General features: G+C 40.7%; 2 protein-coding genes across 4 annotated transcripts; both read right to left on the bottom strand.

Moving 5' to 3' along the window:
• Nucleotides 1-3,963: 3,963 nt before the first annotated feature.
• TMEM230 (transmembrane protein 230) lies at nucleotides 3,964-12,415 on the bottom strand. Of its 3 annotated transcripts, XM_027559427.1 has the most exons (5): nucleotides 12,129-12,389; nucleotides 9,826-9,939; nucleotides 9,387-9,465; nucleotides 8,381-8,503; nucleotides 3,964-5,050 (listed from the first exon to the last, which is right to left on the bottom strand). In XM_027559427.1, exons 2-5 carry the CDS (start codon nucleotides 9,846-9,848, stop codon nucleotides 4,910-4,912), a joined length of 366 nt encoding a protein of 121 aa, XP_027415228.1. In that variant the 5' UTR covers nucleotides 9,849-9,939; nucleotides 12,129-12,389; the 3' UTR covers nucleotides 3,964-4,909. The 3 variants fall into 3 exon arrangements, with proteins under 3 accessions (XP_027415228.1, XP_027415227.1, XP_027415229.1); XM_027559426.1 differs by lacking the exon at nucleotides 9,387-9,465 and having other exon boundaries at nucleotides 12,129-12,415; XM_027559428.1 differs by lacking the exon at nucleotides 9,387-9,465 and having other exon boundaries at nucleotides 11,953-12,384.
• Nucleotides 12,416-13,703: 1,288 nt separating this feature from the next.
• On the bottom strand, nucleotides 13,704-19,107 carry PCNA (proliferating cell nuclear antigen). Its single transcript, XM_027559425.1, has 6 exons — nucleotides 18,679-19,107; nucleotides 17,053-17,150; nucleotides 16,851-16,918; nucleotides 15,920-16,114; nucleotides 14,201-14,324; nucleotides 13,704-14,110 (listed from the first exon to the last, which is right to left on the bottom strand). Exons 1-6 carry the CDS (start codon nucleotides 18,897-18,899, stop codon nucleotides 14,031-14,033), a joined length of 786 nt encoding a protein of 261 aa, XP_027415226.1. The 5' UTR covers nucleotides 18,900-19,107; the 3' UTR covers nucleotides 13,704-14,030.
• Between the last annotated feature and the right edge of the window lie 1,831 nt (nucleotides 19,108-20,938).

Below are 20,938 nucleotides of genomic sequence, written 5' to 3'. Positions count from 1 at the left end.
CTTGTCTCAGCCAGATGTTCTTCAGAGACTGTTGAGCCTCCTTTCTTCTCTGATGTACTTAGAAGAGCAAAATTTTCTGAATTACTCATTAATAGTACTTATTGCATTTAGCCAGTTCAGGTATGGATCTCTTTCTCTCTCAGTAAGCTGAAAACTTCTGGAGGAAGTGGACATTCCTATTTGATGTCTGCTGCTGCTGCTAAGTTGCGTCAGTCATGTCCGACTCTGTGCGACCCCATAGAAGGCAGCCCAACAGGCTCCTCTGTCCCTGGGATTCTCCAGGCAAGAACACTGGAGTGGGTTGCCATTTCCTTCTCTAATGCATGAAAGTGAAAAGTGAAAGTGAAGTCGCTCAGTCGTGCCCGACTCTAGCGACCCCATGGACTGCAGCCTACCAGGCTCCTCTGTCCATGGGATTCTCCAGGCAAGAGTACTGGAGTGGGGTGCCATTGCCTTCTCTGATTTGATGTCTAGGCAAATGTTAATAGTAGATGTCCCCAAATATTTCATGGATGAACTTTAATTAGAATCCATGGTCCTTCCCTTCCTGTTGTGTTCAACCAGAGGAGGACTAGAGCAACTATATGCTGGAGAAGGGTGGGGGCTGGAGACCTCCTCACCCCCTCCCACAGGCAGCTGTCAGGGAAGAGGGCAGGACTGCCCTGCTGGCTCTGCCCCCTGGCTCTGGGTTCACTCCACCATGGAACAGTTTTCCCAGGTTTGCCTCAGGGATAACAGATAGGCTCTCTCCTCTCCCTGTTTCATTCCCAGCACTACTCCCCGTAGCCAAAGGAGTGAACGTCTTCACTCTCAAACAGCAGCTTCCACTTACTGGGTGCCAGGCTGTGTGTGAAACACCCTCCCACATTGTTTTATTAAACCCTCACAATTACCCTGGGCTTCCCTGGTGGTTTAGTGACAAAGAATCCACCTGCCAATGCAGGAGACACGGGTTTGATCCCTGGGTTGGGAAGATCCCATGGAGTAGGAAATGGCAACCCACTCCAGTATTGTCTGGGAAATCCCATGGACAGAGGAGCCTGGCAGGTACATGGGATCACAAGAGGTGGACAGGACCTAGCAACTAAACAGCAACACAATTACCCTATGGGGTAGGAACCCTATAGAACGGGTTTATCCCCACGTTATAAGGAAACTGAGGGTCCAGAAGAAATTTGTGCAATACCTCATGGCAAATGAGACAGTCTGCACGCACCCCATGCTGGCATTAAACCGTAACTGAGCTACGCACCGTGAGGCTAGGAGCCTGTGGGACTGAATCCAGGAAAGAAACCTTAGGATAGGAATTTAGATGACAGAGCAAACCAAATAAGGTGGCCCTCTGAAGGTCAGCAGAGTCAAAGCTGTTCTTGGCCCTTTACCTGCCTCCCTCACTGTACACAGTAACGGAGGCTCCTCTGTGCACAGCCTGGAGGAGGGGACTTGGAGGTGGTTGTGAACTGGGCTCACTGGCCTGAGCAGAGGGTGTCTCGCAGACTTGACTCACCAGGTAGTATCAACTCTGTCTACAGAGTAGCCGGCCTCCCCAGCAGCTGAAGAGGGTCATTTAGGAAATTGAAACAATACCAGCCCATCTGTTTGTACCTTACAACACTGCATCCTGGCGCAGAAATGTGTTGGTTCTTCATTCAATAACCTAAATGCCCATAAAGCACTGTATTAGACTTTGTGGAACTGTAAGATACACTCTTTGCCCTTAATGAAGAAAACTAACAGGTCTGATACAAAAGAAACCAAGCAATGGTGGGGACTGCAGTGAATTGGACAATTCTGCTCAAAGCTGCTTCACTTACTATTTTGCTCCAATTGGTTGCCTCTGAGCAAGAAAAATCTATTGATTTTTTTTTTTTTTTCAAGAAAAACCCCAAATCAAGTTCAGCTGAACTTTTCCATTTTTAAAACAATTTTGGCCAACCTCTGCTCCTCACTGACCAAGCCTTATCTTTTCCTATAATACTCAGCACCTAAAAATTCTTGGCAGAAAGGAAGCAACCAATATGCTTCTGGCACACTGACCAGGTAAAGCTTATCCAGAGAGAAGGGGCCTAAAACTGCCATCATATGTGTTAACAGAACAGCTGATACAACTGGGGAGGATTTTTAGCCTTGGAAATGACTAATGAGAGGCATAACTGCTGTTGCCAATAAGAAAATCCTTATAAATCTAGGGCACACTTTGCTTACATGTGAGCCTCAAATATTAACTTTTTATCTAAGAATCTTTCTCAATTCAGGGTTTTCCTAAATATTAAAATAAAGTAGAAACATGTAATGAAATTGCCTGGCACAACATCTGGCAAAGTGTTCAAGAAACACTGACCATTATTATGGAGGTTTATACATTTTCTATAAAGCACAAGAATATACCATTACTGTCATTGCATAGTTACATAAAGTCTGATTTTGGCTTAATAGAAAATACTTCTGTAACAATTCCAACTACAGTATGAGATTATGAACCTGAATGTTCAAATACAATAGCAAAGATCACTCCTCAGGGGATTGAAAATATGACTACCACTCCAGGAATCTGACTTTTATGGTCTCTGTTCTTAGGACCCTAGGACTACATGCACAACTTGGAAAACTATACATACGATGTGCATTAAAAAGAAACGTGGCTCATCTCCGGGATATAGAAAGAGACACAAAACTGAGTATGTAGGGAAAAAAATTATAGAACTATAGAATGGGAGTCAGTTTTTTTTGAAAAACAGATACAGATAGTGCTTAGAACATTTCTAGAACAGGATACAAGAAACTTACCTAGACAACCTTGGGAACTGGCTGTTTACTCCCCCCACCATTCCATTTTTATTCCCCCCCCCCCCTTATTAGCACTATCATTACCCTTAAGAAACGGCCAAATAATTTACTTTGGCCAAAACCTTCTGGTTCTTAGCTTTGCAAACACTGCCAAGGATACTAAGCTTTATATATCTCCTCACATTTTCACTGTCACAGCCCAAGAATTTTAGACGACTATACTCCCCAGCCTACTCTCCCATTACCAAACGCACCTAACCTTGGTGGCTGCTTCAGGTCACCCTCTCACTGTCCCTCATTTCCTGAGTCTCATACTAGATTTTTTTCCCCCATTTGTGCCCACTGTGAGGGTGTAACACCTCTTAGATATACTGACTCCCAAATTTCTAACTATAGTTTTGACTCCCTTCCCAAACTCCAAATTTCAATTGCCTACTCAGTATTTCCACTTGGATGTCAAACAGACATCTAAATTTAATACATCCAAAGCTGCACTCATCTTCCCCATTAACACCACTCCACCTACAGCCCTTCAAATCGCAGCCAATGGCACTTCCAGCCTTATAATCATCCAAATCCATTCATTCAGTTCAGCTGTTCAGTCATGTCCAACTCTTTGCGACCCCATGGACTGCAGCATGCCAGGCCACCTTGTCCATCACCAACTCCTGGAGCCTACTCAAACTCATGTCCATCACATCAGTGATGCCACCCAACCAACTCATCCTCTGTCATCCCCTTCTCCTCCCACCTTCGATCTTTCCCAGCATCAGGTTCTTTTCCAATGAGTTGGTTCTTCGCATCAGGTGGCCAAAGTATTGGAGTTTCAGCTTCAGCATCAGTCCTTCCAATGAATATTCAGGACTGATTTCCTTTAAGATAGACTGGTTGGATCTCCTCACAGTCCAAGGGATTCTCAAGAGTCTTCTCCAACACCACAGTTCCAAAGCATCAATTCTTCGGCACTCAGCTTTCTTTACAGTTCAACTCTCACATGCATACATGACTACTGGAAAAACCACAGCTCTGACTTCAGAATAAAACAATGACTAGAAAGCAGTCTAAGCACAATGCTAGTTAACTAAAACTGAAGGCTGTCCTGGGGATTGGGATCAAAGACATATAATCATTAAACTGTTTTCTAAAGTAGGTTAAAATTAATTTTTAAGTCTAGGATTTAGATTTTGACATTTTAATTTCTTTTGAATACAAGTCACTTTTTGCAAGCTAGGAGGCAGATCAAGCTAAGGCAGTCCAGTCCTCTAGAGATCCAGGCCAATTCTTAAAATCTTCAGCAGAATGACATTAATACAAGGTGTCAACAATGGGATTATAAACTGTAAATAATAACCATTCGTCTACATTTTTTCCTTAGGAAGCAGCCAAAAGTCTAGTCCATAATGGTATGATATAAGAACATTTTGATCTACACAGGACAGAATGATCCAAATTATATGCTGGCCAACCTATCAGTAGGCCAGATCAGAGCTGGCCAAGGATTGGTGTACAGAGAAGAGTGTTTACATCTTGAAAATTTGCTTTGAGGTTTAAAAAATTCCTAGTTGTTGTTAATAAGAAAGCAAGTAAAAAATATTATAGATGCACCACACTGATATTTGATTGTGTCAAGGTCTTCCACTGGAACACAAAGTTAAAGAGTATGGGGAGAAGACACTTACTTTCAAAATAAATTACTTAGTAATAGGAAATCTGACATAGCGCATTCTTCCATTTGCCATAAGAACATTCTGACCATGAGGACTATTTAAAAGAATGCTCAACTCTAAAAAGGGTGGTGGCAGAACACTTTCCACTACAGAATAACCTCCCACTTTCCCATACAATTAATTGCTACTCTCCCATGATGCATATTCATTCAGAAAAACTTTGTCAGGAGCTTTTTGCCAGGGCCAGAAAATGAAAAATAAGAGAATGCCCAAATGACAGTTACTTGTGAGCTTAGTTAACATCTTTCAGGATGGACCCATAAAATCTGTCCACTGTTTTGTTAAACATTGGCAAACTGCAGAACTCCTTAGTCCTTAGTCATAGTTTTTGCTCAATGTCTTAAAGCTGGGCTTAGTTCCATCTGTGACTCTTTTCTTCAGTGCTGGGGTGGGTGCTAGTCATCAAAGTCTGGAATGTCATCATAGGAGTATCCCCGGTAGCCTTTGGATGCATAGTAGGCGATGCGCAGGTGGTAAAATCCTGGCAGGAACACTAGGATGCCAATGATCAGGACAGGAACGGCCCGGTCTGCCCCCTGGTGGCAGAAGGAAGCAAACATTACTACCACGCAAGTTACTAAATTTTAAAATAAAGTCATGGGTCCAATTCATAAATCAGTTATCATATACTTTTCAGAGCTTTGGGAAGTACACTACCAAGATAAAATGTTTATATCTCTTTGTCTCTTTAACAATTGCTGAAAAATTGCAAAGTACTAAAATTATAAAGAAATTATTCATGTTCATCCACAGATATTTTGGCTAACTTTTACTCCTTTAAAGTTTTTAGTTGTGAGTATACCAAACTCTGTGCCTTGTTTTTCGTCCCTTATTATAACACAGTCTGGGTTTCCCTCGTAGCTCAGTTGGTAAAGAATCTGCCTGCAATGCAGGAGACCTGGGTTTGATTCCTGGGTTGGGAAGATCCCCTGGAGAAGGAAATGGCAACCCACTCCAGTATTCTTGCCTGGAGAATCCCATGGATTCTGGCAGGCTACTGTCCATGGGGTCACAATAGTCGGACACGACTGAGCGACTAAACCACCACAACACAATCTATAAAGATCTGCTTTTAACAGATATTGACAGGCTGCTTCATTCAAAACTGAAAGAGGATTATTTACCTCATATGGTTACAGTGGAAATTAAATGAAGTGATTGATACATGTAAAGGAAGTAGCCCCAGCTGGCACACAATGATGATAAATGCAAGCTTAAAACCAAAGGAAGAGAACTTTTGAAGGGGATTATTTGAACATTAAAAATGATGGTCTACAACTTTCACATTTGACATAGTTGGTGCTATTTCTATTATTTTACATTTTCTCTGGAGAAGGAAATGGCAACCCACTCCAGTACTCTTGCCTGGAAAATCCCATGGACGGAGGAGCCTGGTGGGCTACAGTCCATGGGGTCGCAAAGAGTCAGACATGACTGAGCGACTTCACTTTCACTCTTACATTTTCTACTTTTCTGTTTATTTTTTTCAGGATTTCGACTGTACATCCCTAAGGAGATATATCCCAAGGATTAAAAGAGTTGCTAAGAAAACTTACAGTGCGTTCAGCCTTCTTTTACTTAGCATTAATATTGCTGTTACTCTTAAACTGCTGCTGCTGCTGCTACTAAGTCGCATCAGTCGTGTCTGACTCTGTGCGACCCCACAGACGGCAGCCCACCAGGCTCCTCTGTCCCTGGGATTCTCTAGGCAAGAATACTGGAGTGGATTGCCATTTCCTTCTCCTATTACTTTTAAACTATTTAATGTCAAATAAGGCATGAAGAAATTATTTCAATATCATTGGGATAGACATACATACCTAAAAGCAAAGAAATTAACTTCAAACTGTAATCTTAAACTTGCATGGGAAATATCTAATACTATAGCTATTATGACATATTAGATTGGCCAAAAAGTTCATTTAGGTTTTTTTGTAAGATGTTTTGGAAAAACCCAGAAGAACTTTTTGGTCAGGTCAATGTCTATACAATATTTCCCTGTTTTCTAAAGGATACCTATTTCCTAATTCTGTCTCTGAAAAAGCCTAGAAAAAATGAAAACCAATAGTAATGGCATCATTCATGCCCAGTTTGTGAGCTCTAAATCTACTTCCCATAAAGAAACCACAGCTCCTTAGTGAAATGGCTGTTTAAAAGTTGGGGGACAGGGAATATACAGATGGGCCTGGGATAACATGCTGAGCCAGAAAGCAAGAAAACTATTAAAGGCTTTGAGAACCCATGTGTAATAGCAAACGCACAGCATCCCTATGAAATATTCTTTCTAAAAGAAAACTACAGTAGGTCTAAATCTAAGCAAGTTCCTAAATCTATCAGTACGCAAGAAAAAGGGGAATAGAAAAACAAGGTAAATTGTATTAAGACAATACCCCTAGATCTGTGTAAAAACTGTTAGAGAGGCATACTGAAGACGCACGCTTAATAATTTACCAGCAAAATGTAAATCTGGTATTTGCTTTAGTATACATAGGAAAAAAAGTTGGGGATATAGATGAAACAAAAGGTCACTAACTGTTGATGTTCAACTGCGGATATATACTGGGGGTTCATTATGTTATTTCATCTACTTCTGTTTTGTTTGAAATGTCTGCAATAAGAAGTGAAAAAACCCCAAACCAAACCAAAAACCAAAACAATCTAATAAGTGATTTTCTTAGTTAACACCTTTATCCTTACTTATAGTCTTTTATAAATCATACAAGGTGAAGTGCTATTTGTGATCTCACCTCCACTCTCAATTTTTACGTCATTAATAAAGTTAACTGAAGGCACAGTCCTGAAGTTCAATGTTCAAATTTAGACAGCACTAAGTAAGCCTCTGGTAGCCACATGATACTTTTAAAATAGCTAAAGACAAATTGCGACACAGCTAAAGTAAATTTATATACATCTCAAAAGCCATGTGCAGCCATTTTATTGGGACAGTCTACTATTCCTAATTCCAGGGATAATGCCCAGAGTTTTAGCTCTTTGCTGTGTTCCCTATACAAAGCAATGTGACCATCATCCCCTGGTCTGGTGTGTGTGGAAGATCAGATGTGAACTATGGTCAATATTAGTTTAGATGCTGTGTATAAGCATCTGTATTGGGCTTCCCTGGTGGTTCAGATGGTAGAGAATCTGCCTACAATGAAGGAGACCCCAGTTCAATCTCTGGGTTGGGAAAATCACCTGGAGAAGAATATCCTCCAGTATTCTTGCCTGGAGAAATCCACAGACAGAACAGCCTGGTGGGCTACAGTCCATGGGGTCACAAAGAGCTGGACATGACTGAGAGACTAACACTGCCACTGCTATACAATCCAAGAGAAAGAACCACCAAAAACCACTTTAGGTTTCTAAGGTATCATACTGAAGCTCAACAGGAACTTCAACCAAATCCAATTTAAGAAAGATCTGGGCCATGAGCCAAAAGTCTTGGCTTGGTCAGTGGCCCCAGACCTATACAATCCTCACTGCTTCTGCCCAAACACTAACTACGGTTGTATGTCTGTGGCACTGCAAAGTTACAATAATAGCATCCCACTCCAGTTATAAACTTTATCACTCAGTAATCCTCAGTGCTAGACTCAGCTGTGCTGTTCCAAACTATGATGGTAGGAAAATTGCCCACATCTCAAGAGGGAAAATCTGCCCACCTGCCACACCCACCTCATAGGATCTGTGAGAGAAGTTTGTTGAGGCTCAAAGGAAGAAGCATCTTGTTATCTGAGAACAAAATCTTAAAACAAAAACAAAAACCACCTTTTCTTCTTTCTGATGAAATATGCTGTACTAGATAGAAGACAACAGAGTGGCTGACATTTTAAACATCTTCTGGAAATCCCACAAGCCCCTCAGCTTACCCCTTTGCTGATATAGCCTGCCAGCAGGAGGGAGCCTATGATAATGAGAAAGGCGCCAATCAAAAACAGCACTGTAGCAAGCGCAATGGCCTTATATGGGATCTTAGGAGGGCTTTTCTTAAACTGGAAGAGAAACAAACAAAAAAAGACAAAGAAGAGCATTATGAATATACAGGACTCAGATACTTTAAAGCAGGGAGGATAAGAAAAATCAATCTTAGTGTGTCTTGAAAAGTCCTACCACCCACTGCAGCTCTGGGAGAGAAAGGAAAAGGACTGCAGGAGAGGAAGCTCCAGTTATTGCTCTAACAATAACTCGAGTAAGGAAATCTCAGCAGAATGTTATTTTTTCTAGTTCTAGTCTCATTCCACAGACCACTCACTGTACTGTTAAAAAAATCATTTTCTTACAAAAACAAGACACTTCATGTTACACATGTTTTTAATAAACATGCCTTTGCACATGGAAGAATGTACTAATCTATAGGGATTAAAAGTGAACATCAAGCTCTGGAAAAGTAAGGAAGAAAAAAATGATTTCTGGAATTCAAAGTTAAGCTGGGATCTGGTCAAGGGTTTTAAAAACAACCTTTTCTGAAGCATTAGTTGCCTGACCCACCGAGCAAGTAACCTGCCTTATTAACAAGTTCAATTCAAGGTTAAAACATTCAAAGACAAATTTCTAAGGTTTGGCTCATGTTTGTGTGTGACCAAACTGACTGGAAGCTTTTCCAACCTGCTTTAAAAAAAAACCCAAAAAACTCTCTCTTTTAAGTGTGGGTCCCAAAAGTACAAAGAATAATTGATTTCTTTATACTGATACTTATTTAAAAGGATGGGGTTCCTGCTACTTCTTTGATCTTAGTTCCACCTAAAATAGTCTAGTCTAAAGGGAAGCGGCCAAAAAGAGATGCTACACCCTTAAGTACTTTATAAACAATGATCAGGAAGGACACACATTCAAAAAATATTCTCTGTTTTACTTACTGTTTGCCACAAAGAATACCTTTAATAAATTGGATCTCATGACATCAGGAAAGAAGGAAGATTCCCACAATCTGCTGGCTTTAGCAGTGAGTTTCTCCCTTAAAAGATGAACTGGTTTTGACTGAAGTGTAAACAAACTGGTAACACAGTCTTTAAAAAATTCTACTTAACAAGATAATCTGATTACTTCCAGATAAACGAAATAAAATTTGCAACTATTAGACTCTGGCATTACAACTAAAATTTCTCCAAAATGGACAATATTTATATTGGTTTGAAACTGCTCTGCCAAGGTCCCTCTTTCTGCAGGCTATGGGTGAGAGTCTCAGCAGTTTCTTTCCTGCTCCCTCTAAACCCTAGGAACAATCAGCAAAACCTGGATCTGATCAAAAACAGTCTCCCTGCTAACTTAGCATCAACAGAGCCAGCTAATCTCATCAGGTCCTTTCTGCATTTACCTGAAGGTCAATGTAGCCATCATCCGTACTAGAGAGTCTTGAGTATTTCACTTTGCTACTGGGAATTCCAGTAGCCAGGTTGGTACGAGACGGCATCATAACACGCTGACACAGCTACAGTATGAAAACAAAGAAAAGTATTATTGTCTGCAGGCTACAATAATGTGTTTGTTATACATACTGGAGTTCTGGGCTGCCGTGTTATACTAGCATTTGGCGATTTAAGCTCCATTGTTCTTAGAGCCTGATATTCCTTTGACATGAAAACATTCTCATTATGCCTCCACTCTAGTTTCTCCTGGTAGAATAAGAATCAAGACATTTGCCAAGAACCAGACTTCATATTTATTTTGCCATTAATGTTTTTCTGCCTCCTAATTTTTTCAAAGTCACAAGAGAGTAGGTGAAACAGTGGTCACTTAAATCCATCTGACATTTCAACCATTCTGCTACAGTACTGCCTGTCCCCCCATCCCTGCTTCCACAAAAAGCAAGAGGAGCATATACTCAAGTGATTCTCTTATTTGACTAGGACAGAAGAGAGAGGGTGAGAAATGAAATACATTCACATCAGCATTTTGCCTATTTCCCTCTGATGGATATCATCCGTTTAACACAAAAGATCTGTAAAAGTTCTTGTAAATTTGGATAAGTTATTGGCTACCAGTATTACACCAGTGTCCTCTGATTTGCTTGTCTCTCTGCTCCACCCCAGAGGGCTTCCTTGTTGGCTCAGCTGTAGAGTCCAATGGAGGAAACCCAAGTTCAGTCCCCAGGTTGGTTAAGATTCCCCTGGAAGAGGGCACAGCAACCCACTCCAGTATTCTTGCCTAGAGAATCTCATGGACAGAGGAGCCTGGCAGGCTATAGTCCATGGGGTCGCAAAGAGTCTAACACAACTGAAGTGACTGAGCATGAATGCACTGCTTCAGCCCAAGCACTGAAAGTAGCAATTTCACTTTCCAAATTACTTCTTCAGCTACATCAAAAACAAAACAAAAAAACTCTGAATAAATACTTGGTTTTTGTTCAAACTAGTCAAAGTTGACTCCTATAATGAAATCGTGGCTATTACGTCACCAGCTTAAAAGTATATAAGATTAAATTGAAAAACATTTGTAATTCCTGTACTTTTCCTCTATAAAATCACAAAGTTATGTGAATGAAACAAGTAAACCTATTTTGATCATCAAGTTACTTGATTTCTAAAAGTGAAACATATCTAAGCGCTTTATATATACTTAATTCTGAATGAATGAGCTGTTTTAAGTGGCCTGCAGACAACCTAATTAGCATTATAAAGGAACTGGTGCTAAACGCTCCTGTTCCTTTTTAGTAATTTTGTAATGATGCAGAAATCAAGTACTGAAAAAATAAAAGTGTGCTCTTATATGCTTTTCAAAAATGGTTAGATCAAATTATGTCAAAAACTGTTTTTAAGTGTTGTGATCCTTATTACACGATAATCTAAATTTAATTCTATAAAACTTTAAGTCCAAACTACCAATAAGTGGGGGGTTTTGAGAGCATTTAATCACCTGTGATTTGTATCAGTCTTTAAAAGTTTACATACTGTCATTAACTATTCATGCTACTGCTACTGCTAAGTCACTTCAGTCGTGTCCGACTCTGTGCGACCCCACCAGGCTCCCCCGTCCCCGGGACTCTAGGCAAGAACACTGGAGTGGGTTGCCATTCCCTTCTCCAATACATGAAAGTGAAAAGTGAAAGGGAAGTCGCTCAGTCGTGTCCGACTCTTAGCGACCCCATGGACTGCAGCCCACCAGGCTCCTCCATCCATGGGATTTTCCAGACAAGAGTACTGGAGTGGGTTGCCATTTCCTTCTCCAATGCATGAAAGTGAAAAGTGAAAGTGAAGTCGCTCAGTCGTATCCGACTCTTAGCGACCCCATGGACTGCAGCCTACCAGGCTCCTCCATCCATGGGATTTTTCAGGCAAGAGTACTGGAGTGGGATGCCATTGCCTTCTCCGTAACTATTCATACACTGCATCAAAACATAAAAACAGGCATGGCGTGAGAAACACCAGACGACTGCTTATTGGTAGCAGAGTAAGAATTCTAAAAGAGGGAAAAGGAAAAATGTAAAGCAATGTTTTCTGAGTACCTGCCCAACAGGCTTTTTTTACCAGCCTCACCGGAATCCCAAAATTTCTTCAGCACTTGAATGCTGCAAGAATTTTTAAAGCATAGCACTTAGCATACAGCTTCGCACTACGCGCCTCTCCACACTACGTCCCTGTCCGCTTCCAGACCCAGCCAACAAGAGAAATAAGAACTGACGTGAATTTAGATGGAAATATCTGCTTTCAGGAAAGCGGCCAGCCGTGCCCCGGGAGGGTGAATGCTCCACACGGAGGACTCCAGCCTTGACCGGCGGAGAACGCAGTCTGGGCCGCGCCGCAAGCCTGAGGCGAGCGCTTCCGCTTCCGCTCCCGCCCAGCGAGCACGCACGCTTTATCCGGGGCCCGAGCGCGGACAGCTCGCTCACGGTTGGCAGCTGGAGCGCCCGAGACATCCCCCAACTGCCACCCGGCCTCGACCGGCTAGACGCCGGAAATGGCGTGTGTTTTGGAGGTTGCAGGCCGGACGTGGCGTCAACGGGGGCGACGCCTTCTCATTTTACTTTCTTCGGTTTCTAGCCCGCTTTCTTTTCAGCGGCCCGCACAAGTCGTCGGGTCTTAGCGCTGCGCAAGCGGAGCGCGCCCCGTGGGGTTTCCTAAGGCTCTGCAGTCCGGGCTGGCTGTCCACCATTTCCGCCGGGGCCGGTGGGTTCCTAGGTAGCGGCGCCGCCTGGGTCAGTCAGGCCCAGGGCTACCCGGCCACGTGTTTCTTTCCGGCCCCCTGAGCAGTGAAGGGAGCTCAGTGGCGCTGCGAAACGCAGAAGCCGAGCTGACGAAGCTCCAGAAAGCTGGAGCTGCCAGGTCTCCGTGTGCCCAGGCAAGGCCGCCTTGCCCGGGGTCTGCGCAGCGGTGTCTGCCGCCGTCTACCTCACCCACTACTCTGGAGTAGCACCCTACATTCTTGTGCTTCAGTTTCCTGCACATCTTCAGGCCATGCCCCATTAAGAGGGCTGCCCACAAGGGACATTTTGCAATACATAAAACTCTTTAAAATGTCAAGCTTTATTGAAGTATAATTTACATATAAAGTACAATTGGGTTAGTTTTTTTGACAAATGCAGTGGAGACATCACCAGTGTAGATAAAACATTTTTTTCACTCCAAAAACTTCACCAGGCCCCTCTGCTGTCAGTCTCCTTCCCTAACACACCAGGAAGGTAATTTATCTACTGGATACAGTGAGTTCTACCAACGGATAACTAGAATTTAATATGTGACTTTGTAGCACAATTATTGCTGGGCCTTTTTCACTTTCTTGGTTGACTCCTGACATCCATGTAAACCATTTTCATCCTTCAAGGGAATAAGTCCCCCCTGCCCCTCCCAAAAGTCTACTTACACTAGAAAAACTTTTTGCATAAACATAACTTCTTGGGACCTATCACAGATCTACTAACACTTCCAAGACTCCTGTACAAGGCTCCCTAGGCTAAAAAAAACACTGCCCTACAACGCTGTAAGTGACCTTATAAAGGCCATTGAACTTTGCAAACATTAAGCTTCTGTAAAGTGTTAGTTTCTGCTAATATAAAGTATTATGTGTTCTACTCTCTCTTCATTTCTTGAGCTCAAGTCAGAATACCAAAGTAAGTTTGGCAAATCAATCACCCCAAAATACTTGCTGTATTTGGAATACTTTAGACAAAAAATAGAGCAGTTACATGAAAGAGCTGCTTGAATTTAACTTGTTTAGGATATTTGCAATCATTGTAGTCCAAATGAAGGCACTGTCCTGTGATGATGCTTAAATTCAAATGACTTTTATTTAAATTGAAAACGATACTTAAAACACATTTATTAGAGTCAAAACTCTTTTGTTTATAAAAACTATAAGGATTATTCCTAGGTAAGGCAGAAGTATTACTCAGTTAACAAGACCAGATTTGACTTTGCACTTTTCTTTAAACAAGTTGTAGAGAATGGAGAAAAAAAAGTTATTTACAGAAAACATTATCTACATATGTACTCAGAGGTACAAAGACAAAAAAGACTTAAGTGTGTGCTGGCATCTCAGAAGCAGTTCTCAAAGAGCTTAGTTTCATTTCTTGAATTTTAAGAATGTCTAAGATCCTTCTTCATCCTCGATCTTGGGAGCCAAATAGTACTTTAAATGTCCCATATCAGCAATTTTATACTCTACAACTGAAAGAAAACAGGAGAACATAGTTAATTATTGAGAAGTACCACATACACTACCTACAAAACCAACACTGAACAAGTTTATTATCTTACCAAGGGGTACATCTGCAGACATACTAAGTGTTACTGTAGGAGACAGTGGAGTGGCTTTTGTAAAGAAGTTCAGGTACCTCAGTGCAAAAGTTAGCTGAACTGGTTCATTCATCTCTATGGCAACCTTAGGGAGAAAACAAGAGTCATTATACTGAACAACATTAAGAAAACTGCAATCCATTCATTTATAGTATACATTAAAAAATAATCAGCTAATAAACAAAGGAATAAAATATATTAATATATTACAATTCTGCAAACCCTAAGGACTTAATGATTATAGACGAAATTTATTATGGCTGATAAAAATCACAAAGATATCCAAATACCTCATGTCTCCTATAGAGGGACACACCATTACCTATAAAATGTTCTCCTTCTCCCACCTCCAAACAAAACACCTTGAAAATCATCAAGCCCCTAGAGCTGTATCTATCAGAAAATGGATTTGAAGAACATATTAACTGACATAAGGAACTCAGTGGGCAAAATCCAGACTTTGGGAAATTTGATAACAAATGACTTAGTTTCTTCAACAAATGAAATTGTAATGGAGAGAAGGAAATGGAAACTGGAGAAACAATGGATTAAAAGAAACCTAAGAAGCACATCCCAATGAACTGTAATGTATGGACCCTATTAAAAATCTTGATTCAAATAAATTGAAATAACAAGGGAAGCAGAACACTGAAAAATTCCTTAACATAAATTTTCTTAGATGTTATAAAATGTTTATACTATAATAATAGTAAGATATTCATCGTGTGAACTTTTGAAATTTCTGGCTGTGCCTCACAGCTTGCAAGATCTTAGTTCCCAGACCAGGGATTGAACACATAGCCTCATCAGTAAAGAATGGAGTCCTAACCACTGAACTACTGAGAGAAAAGCAAAACTCAAGATTGGCAAGGAAATGAGATGTAATTTAGAATAAAAGAGTTAGCTCCAGGAGTTTTGTTACTAATATATATTTATTACATATATATATATATATTTAGACTCTTTATTTTAAAGTTAATATATAAGGATTACATAAGAGCTAGATTTTCACCCCAACCAGATCCTTTTATTGAATTGCTTAATTATTTGGTAAAAACATAGTAAATACCCCCAGAAAGCCAAGGGTAGCCTCCCAATCATATAGAGTATGTGTGGGACTGATACACAAACTCATTGTTCTGTAGTTTTATAAAGGTTGCAATGAATTTGCGTTCCCTTCTCACAAATTTAAGTTATATGGCATTTATAGATCAGTTGCAGATTTCAAAAGTGTCTTTCAATTCTCACAAATCAGTTACTTGAAGATGCAAACTGTTTTTCTTTAGAGCTTTCTTTAATCTTAGTAATTACCTTGCTATGGACCGAATGTTTGTGTCCACCCCCCATCAAATTCATACTAAAACCAAATTTCCAATATGATGTTATTGGAGGGGACTTTGGGAGGTGCTTAGGTTAAGAAGGCAGAGCCCTCATGAATGGGATTAGTGCCTTTTAGAGACCCCAGAGAACTCCCCTACCCCTTTCACCAGGTTAAGGAGGCTGCTGTCTTCTTAAATGAAGAAGCAGGCCCTCAACAGACACCAAATCTGCCAGCTTCAATAAACTTTTGTTGTTTATAAGCCACTCAGTCTATGGTATTTTGTTGCAGTAGCCTTAGCAGACTAGGACATAACCTGGTGTAATTCTTCAAAGTATTTTGTTTACTTAAAAACTACTTACAGCTTCCTCCTCTTTATCAACATTACTTGTCTGTGACAACTTAATATTTCCATTTCCAAGTTCTCCACTTGCAGAAAATTTCACTCCATCTTTTGCACAGGAAATTACAACAGCATCTCCAATGTGACTGAGATCTCGGCATATACGTGCAAATTCACCAGAAGGCATCTTTACTACACAGCTATACTCTTGTTCCTATAAAACAAAGACATGTAAAGGTCATGGGAATGAAAGATTTGGGACCCTCACTTCTTGAAGATTCAACATCTAAACAAGAACTCAGAATTCAAGATTTTCTGATTACTCTGAAATATCACTCATTGTGCAATTTCTTAACATTCTACTAAAAAAAAATGCAGATATAAAAAAGTATAAGAATAATCATACTAAGAAACCAATTAGAACTTAAACTTTTAAAAAAGTAAATGCACTATCCAGGGAACAAGAGCCTCCATCTAATCACTCTATAGGAGTCTAAATCAAGAAGACATTAGGATATGGCATTCAAATGGTAACAGCACAAATAGGTTTGCTTTCCAAAACAAGAGCATGTTAGGCATTGTAAACATCTGAACACATCTTCTTTCGATGTTGATAAAACCTAACCATAATGAATTTCTGCTAAAATAGCTTTAAAATCTTTCAATAAAAACCAAGCACTCTAGGAATAATAATAATTTTTTTAAAAGATGCAGAGGTTAATGCAAATATGTCCTTGGCAGCAATGAATTCAAACCAATGAGCCACTGCAGAACACCATAATTTAATAAAATGACAAATATGCCAGTCTAAATACCCTACTCTGGAATATACATGAGCAGATATATAGAAAAGTTCTATTAGGAAGTAGGCTTTAAATTATTATATAAATATATGTTATGTAACTATCATGACTGTACAGCATGCTCAATCAGAAACTTGTGATACTCACTGGAATTCCAAGCTGTTCAACATCTAAATCCATTAACTTCATTTCATAGTCTGAAACCTTTTCCTGATCTACCAAAAGCAAATATGAAGAAAAATATGTAAGTTTACAACTAAGAGGTATATTTTACAATCATCAGACTTGGGAAATACTGACACTGCATTTTAGTTTCCTCTACCATAACTCAGTAGAAGGGTGGACTTACTTGGAGCTTCAAATACTAGTGCCAACGTGTCCGCGTTATCTTCAGCTCTTAAGGTAATGATGTCTTCATTGCCAGCACATTTTAGTATTTTGGACATGCTAGAACAGAGAAGACAAAGGGTTTTAATCAACACCATCTTCTCAAGATCGTTAGTTTTCTAATGGAATTAAAATTCATAAACACATTTAAAACTAGAACCTGGGTTTCTGTGGTTTGACTTATTGAAATGATGTTTTAAAAACTCAAGACTTTAACATTAATATTGTGTGAATGTAGTCATTTGGGGAACTCTTTGAATGATGTTATTATACCATGATTACACATAGTTTATGAAATTGTTTTAAGTTACAGGCCAAGGATACTCTGTTATAAAACTTTCAAGAGAATGTAATGCTCTACAATCACTGCATCTGGAAATAAATGATACCTGCATGTTGAATTGGGGTGGGGGGAGCAAGCATAACTTTAAGTGTTAATAAACTTTACATCAAAATTATTAAAACGCCTTTCTCCAGTGTTTGCTGTATTCTCTTAGTGTTTATGGTAAATAAAATATAAAGGAACATGGAAAAAAAAATAAAAAATAAAATAAAATTAGGAGTTACCACTTTTAACCATTAGTTGCTGTTGTTTAGACCCTAAGTGGTGTCTCCTGGACTGCAGCCTATCAGGGTCCTCTGTCCATGAGATTTCCCAGGCAAGAATACTGGAGTGGGTTGCCATTTCTTTCTCCAGGGGATCTTCTCCACCCAGGGATCGAACCCTCATCTCCTGCATTGGCAAAGTGATGCTTTACAAGTGAGCCACCAGGGAAACCCTTAACCAGTACGCCATCTGTCAGATTGGTGAGTTTGGAAAACGTACTGCACGAGGGATATGCAAACCGGTCCAGACACTTTGGAATGCAATCTGGCAGTATTGATACCCAAAAGGCCCACAACATACCAAGAGCAGTTTCACTTCTGGATAAATAAAAGGACAATATTTTATGAATTTCGGGTGGGTGAAGTAAATTATCGGGCAATTATCTTTAAAAATGATCTAATAAACCTATTAAAGTACACTGCATGTACTATGGGTGTTTATCATATAACACGGTATTTATCATAAGCTTTAAGATTTAAACATGTGTAGTTCAAAAGTTGAACGCCACTGCCCTGGAGAAAATTTTCAAGTCCAGGATCTTAGGGTGCTCACCGCAACTTTGCAGTAATAAAAAAAATACTCTGGTCCCTAGATAGGGTGACTGAACTAGGATACACTATAAAGCACTTTAAGTCAACCAGGTCCAAGGTTTCTCATCCAAGTCGCCTGCACGTAATGACCAAAGCGTTCTGCAACAGTCTTTTCCTGGCACCGTAAAGTCCATCATTTTCCCGCCACCACCCGCTTTGTGACTTTGGCGCGGAAAACTGCCGGTTCGCAGTTCGCGCGGCAGCCAGCGCGGGCTTTGCAAACCGCGCGCTCTGCTGGGTCCCGCCACCCGCCCCCCAACTCCGCAGCAGGCCAATGAGAAGACGCAGATGGCCCACGCCAGCCAATGAGGGCCCGGCTCGTAGGAGCTCGCGCCAAGAGCCTGAGGTAGGAGTGGACCATGGCCCGGATGTCCGAGGCTTTGGAGCTCACCTGGTGAGGTTCACGCCCATGGCCAAGTTGCGGTCGCAGCGGTAAGTGTCGAAGCCCTCGGAGCGAAGGGTTAGCTGCACCAAGGAGACATGAGACGAGTCCATGCTCTGCAGGTTCACGCCACTTGAGCTGATGTCCCAGCAGGCCTCGTTGATGAGATCCTTAAGCGCCTCCAGCACTTTCTTCAAGATGGAGCCCTGGACCAGGCGCGCCTCGAACATGGTGGCGGAGTCGCAATGACACGGCTAGTAGAAGGACTGAGGAAAGTGTAGCCGGCTTAGGCTTCAGAGGATGACAGCGAGAGGCGGAACACGACTATGAACGCCTGAGACGAAGGAAGCCTCTAACAGCTAGCCGCGCCTGGAGCCGTTTAATACTGCCGCGTCTGGTAGCGCGCGCTACGCCCCCGCGCCCCTTGTTGATACGTCATCACGCTGCCCTCCTGCTGCCTGGGCGGAGAGACTGTAAAGCCAATCCTGTCCGTGCACTGCACGAAACCCGCCCCACCCGGAACATCCATTGGAGGATGCGGGCATGGGGGCGGGGCAGGAGCGCAGCGCTTCGTTGGCCCAGCAGATAGGCGTAAGCTGGAGTCCTGGCCATTTTGTTATGTTCCGGCACCCGTTAGAGGAGTCCTTCTGAGTGTGAAAATCAGTCCTAGACTGGCGGGAATGGTCGATGAGCTGCGACTCTGTGGTGCCTCATCAGTCTCTCGCTTCAGGGGTACAAAATTTACAGCCGTGAGTGAAACGTAAATCGAGGCTCTGTGCTCAGTCGCATCAGTTTGACTCTTTAGGAAGAAAAGCCACCTTTTCTTTAGCTGCTTTAAGGGAGGTAGTTATGATTTAAAAAAACAACAAAAGTTATCTCCCCACCACCAGCTCTTAAAGCTCCTCCGCCACCTACACACAAATTGATATCATTTATTGTATGTAACTTTCTAAGTTTTTTTTCCTCTACAAGTATATATCTTAAAAAAAAAATAATGAGTTCATGCCATAAAGAATTCAGCTAAGTGCTTACTAAAGTATGTTTAATTTTATGCCGGGTTCATGTTTTGTTTATCAGCACCTCTTAAAAAGATGGCATCATATCCTACAAATGTAACCTAACCTAATTGCCAATGTCTTGTAATTCGGGCAACTCCTTGAAGTAGTATTGCTGGATAGAGGAGCATACGCATTAAATTTTTGATAAATGTTTAACTAAGTTGACTTCTAAAAGATTGTAGTTTACATTCCAGCCAAGACTATGAGCATGCTCCTTGCCCCTAATTTTTCTAACTATAGTTACTGGCAGTCTAATTTTTAAATCTGTGCTCGTTTGTGTGGAAATTTCAATTTGCATATTAAAAGACTGGTGCAAATTGGATATCTTTCATACAGTTCTTGACCATTGCATGTTTATATTTTTTCTGTTAAACTTTTTTTCTTATTGATTAAAAGCATTTCATATATTAATCATCTCCCTATTATAAATATTCTCCCTTTGTTTCTTTTTTCCTTTGTTTATAGCATTTCTTTTTAGTTGCTTCTAATGTTTTACCTTGGTCTATAAAATTCTGTAGTCTTTCTACCATGTATGGTGTGGATTTGGTTTTATTTATCCTGTTCATGGAATTTTTGTATTCCTTAGCCAAAAGATTCATGCATTTCATCAAATCTAGAATATTGTCAACCATTATGGTTTCAAAAATTGCCTTTCCCTACTCAATGCTCTCCCTCTAGTATTTCTATTAGCTGTGTCTTTAATTGAATTTAAGATACCTTCAATTGTAAGATGCTCCATTATTTTATGTAGCACAAGAAAATATGCAACTATCCTGATTTATCGTTTAGATTTTCTGTTTTGTTATTATCATAGAACTTTGACTTATAAAACATTTGTATCATATATCACTCTTGTGCCTATGATGCACATATTATATATATGATATATATGTAAAAGCACACCATATATAAAAGCACTCAGAATATATTTTAACATTCAGTTTCTCAGTTGCTGATAACTGCTGTTTTTCCATATATCACCGTTGTCAAGGCTGTGAATGATGCAGCATTCTTAAGAGTGATACTGGGCTTCTCTGGTGGCTCAGTGATGCAGTCACCTACTGGTGTAGGACCTCTGGGTTCGATCCTAATCCTGACATGCCTTGGAACAAGGGTCTATGCACTACAACTATTGAGCCTGTGCTCTAGAGCCAGGGAGCTGCAACTACTGAAGCCTGAGTGCCCTATATCCCATACTCCAAAACAAGAGA

Source organism: Bos indicus x Bos taurus, chromosome 13, assembly GCF_003369695.1.
Source record: "Bos indicus x Bos taurus breed Angus x Brahman F1 hybrid chromosome 13, Bos_hybrid_MaternalHap_v2.0, whole genome shotgun sequence".
In the NCBI taxonomy this organism is placed as follows: Eukaryota; Metazoa; Chordata; class Mammalia; order Artiodactyla; family Bovidae; genus Bos; species Bos indicus x Bos taurus.
Note: the sequence above shows the minus strand (reverse complement) of the source record. Positions and strands in the feature narration are given on the sequence as shown.

Bases quoted from the DNA above. Each gene is read 5' to 3' on its own strand.
- PCNA (XM_027559425.1), bottom strand. From the start codon at position 18,899: ATGTTCGAGGCGCGCCTGGTCCAGGGCTCCATCTTGAAGAAAGTGCTG. The intron at 17,151-18,678 runs GTGAGCTCCAAA...TCTCTGTTCTAG, and splicing joins ATGGGCGTGAACCTCACCAG to CATGTCCAAAATACTAAAAT. The intron at 16,919-17,052 runs GTAAGTCCACCC...TGCTTTTGGTAG, and splicing joins ACTAGTATTTGAAGCTCCAA to ATCAGGAAAAGGTTTCAGAC.
- TMEM230 (XM_027559427.1), bottom strand. From the start codon at position 9,848: ATGATGGCTACATTGACCTTCAG. The intron at 9,466-9,825 runs GTAAATGCAGAA...TCATCTTTTAAG, and splicing joins ATGGCTACATTGACCTTCAG to GGAGAAACTCACTGCTAAAG. The intron at 5,051-8,380 runs GTAAGCTGAGGG...TTCTGCCACCAG, and splicing joins CAGGCTATATCAGCAAAGGG to GGGGCAGACCGGGCCGTTCC.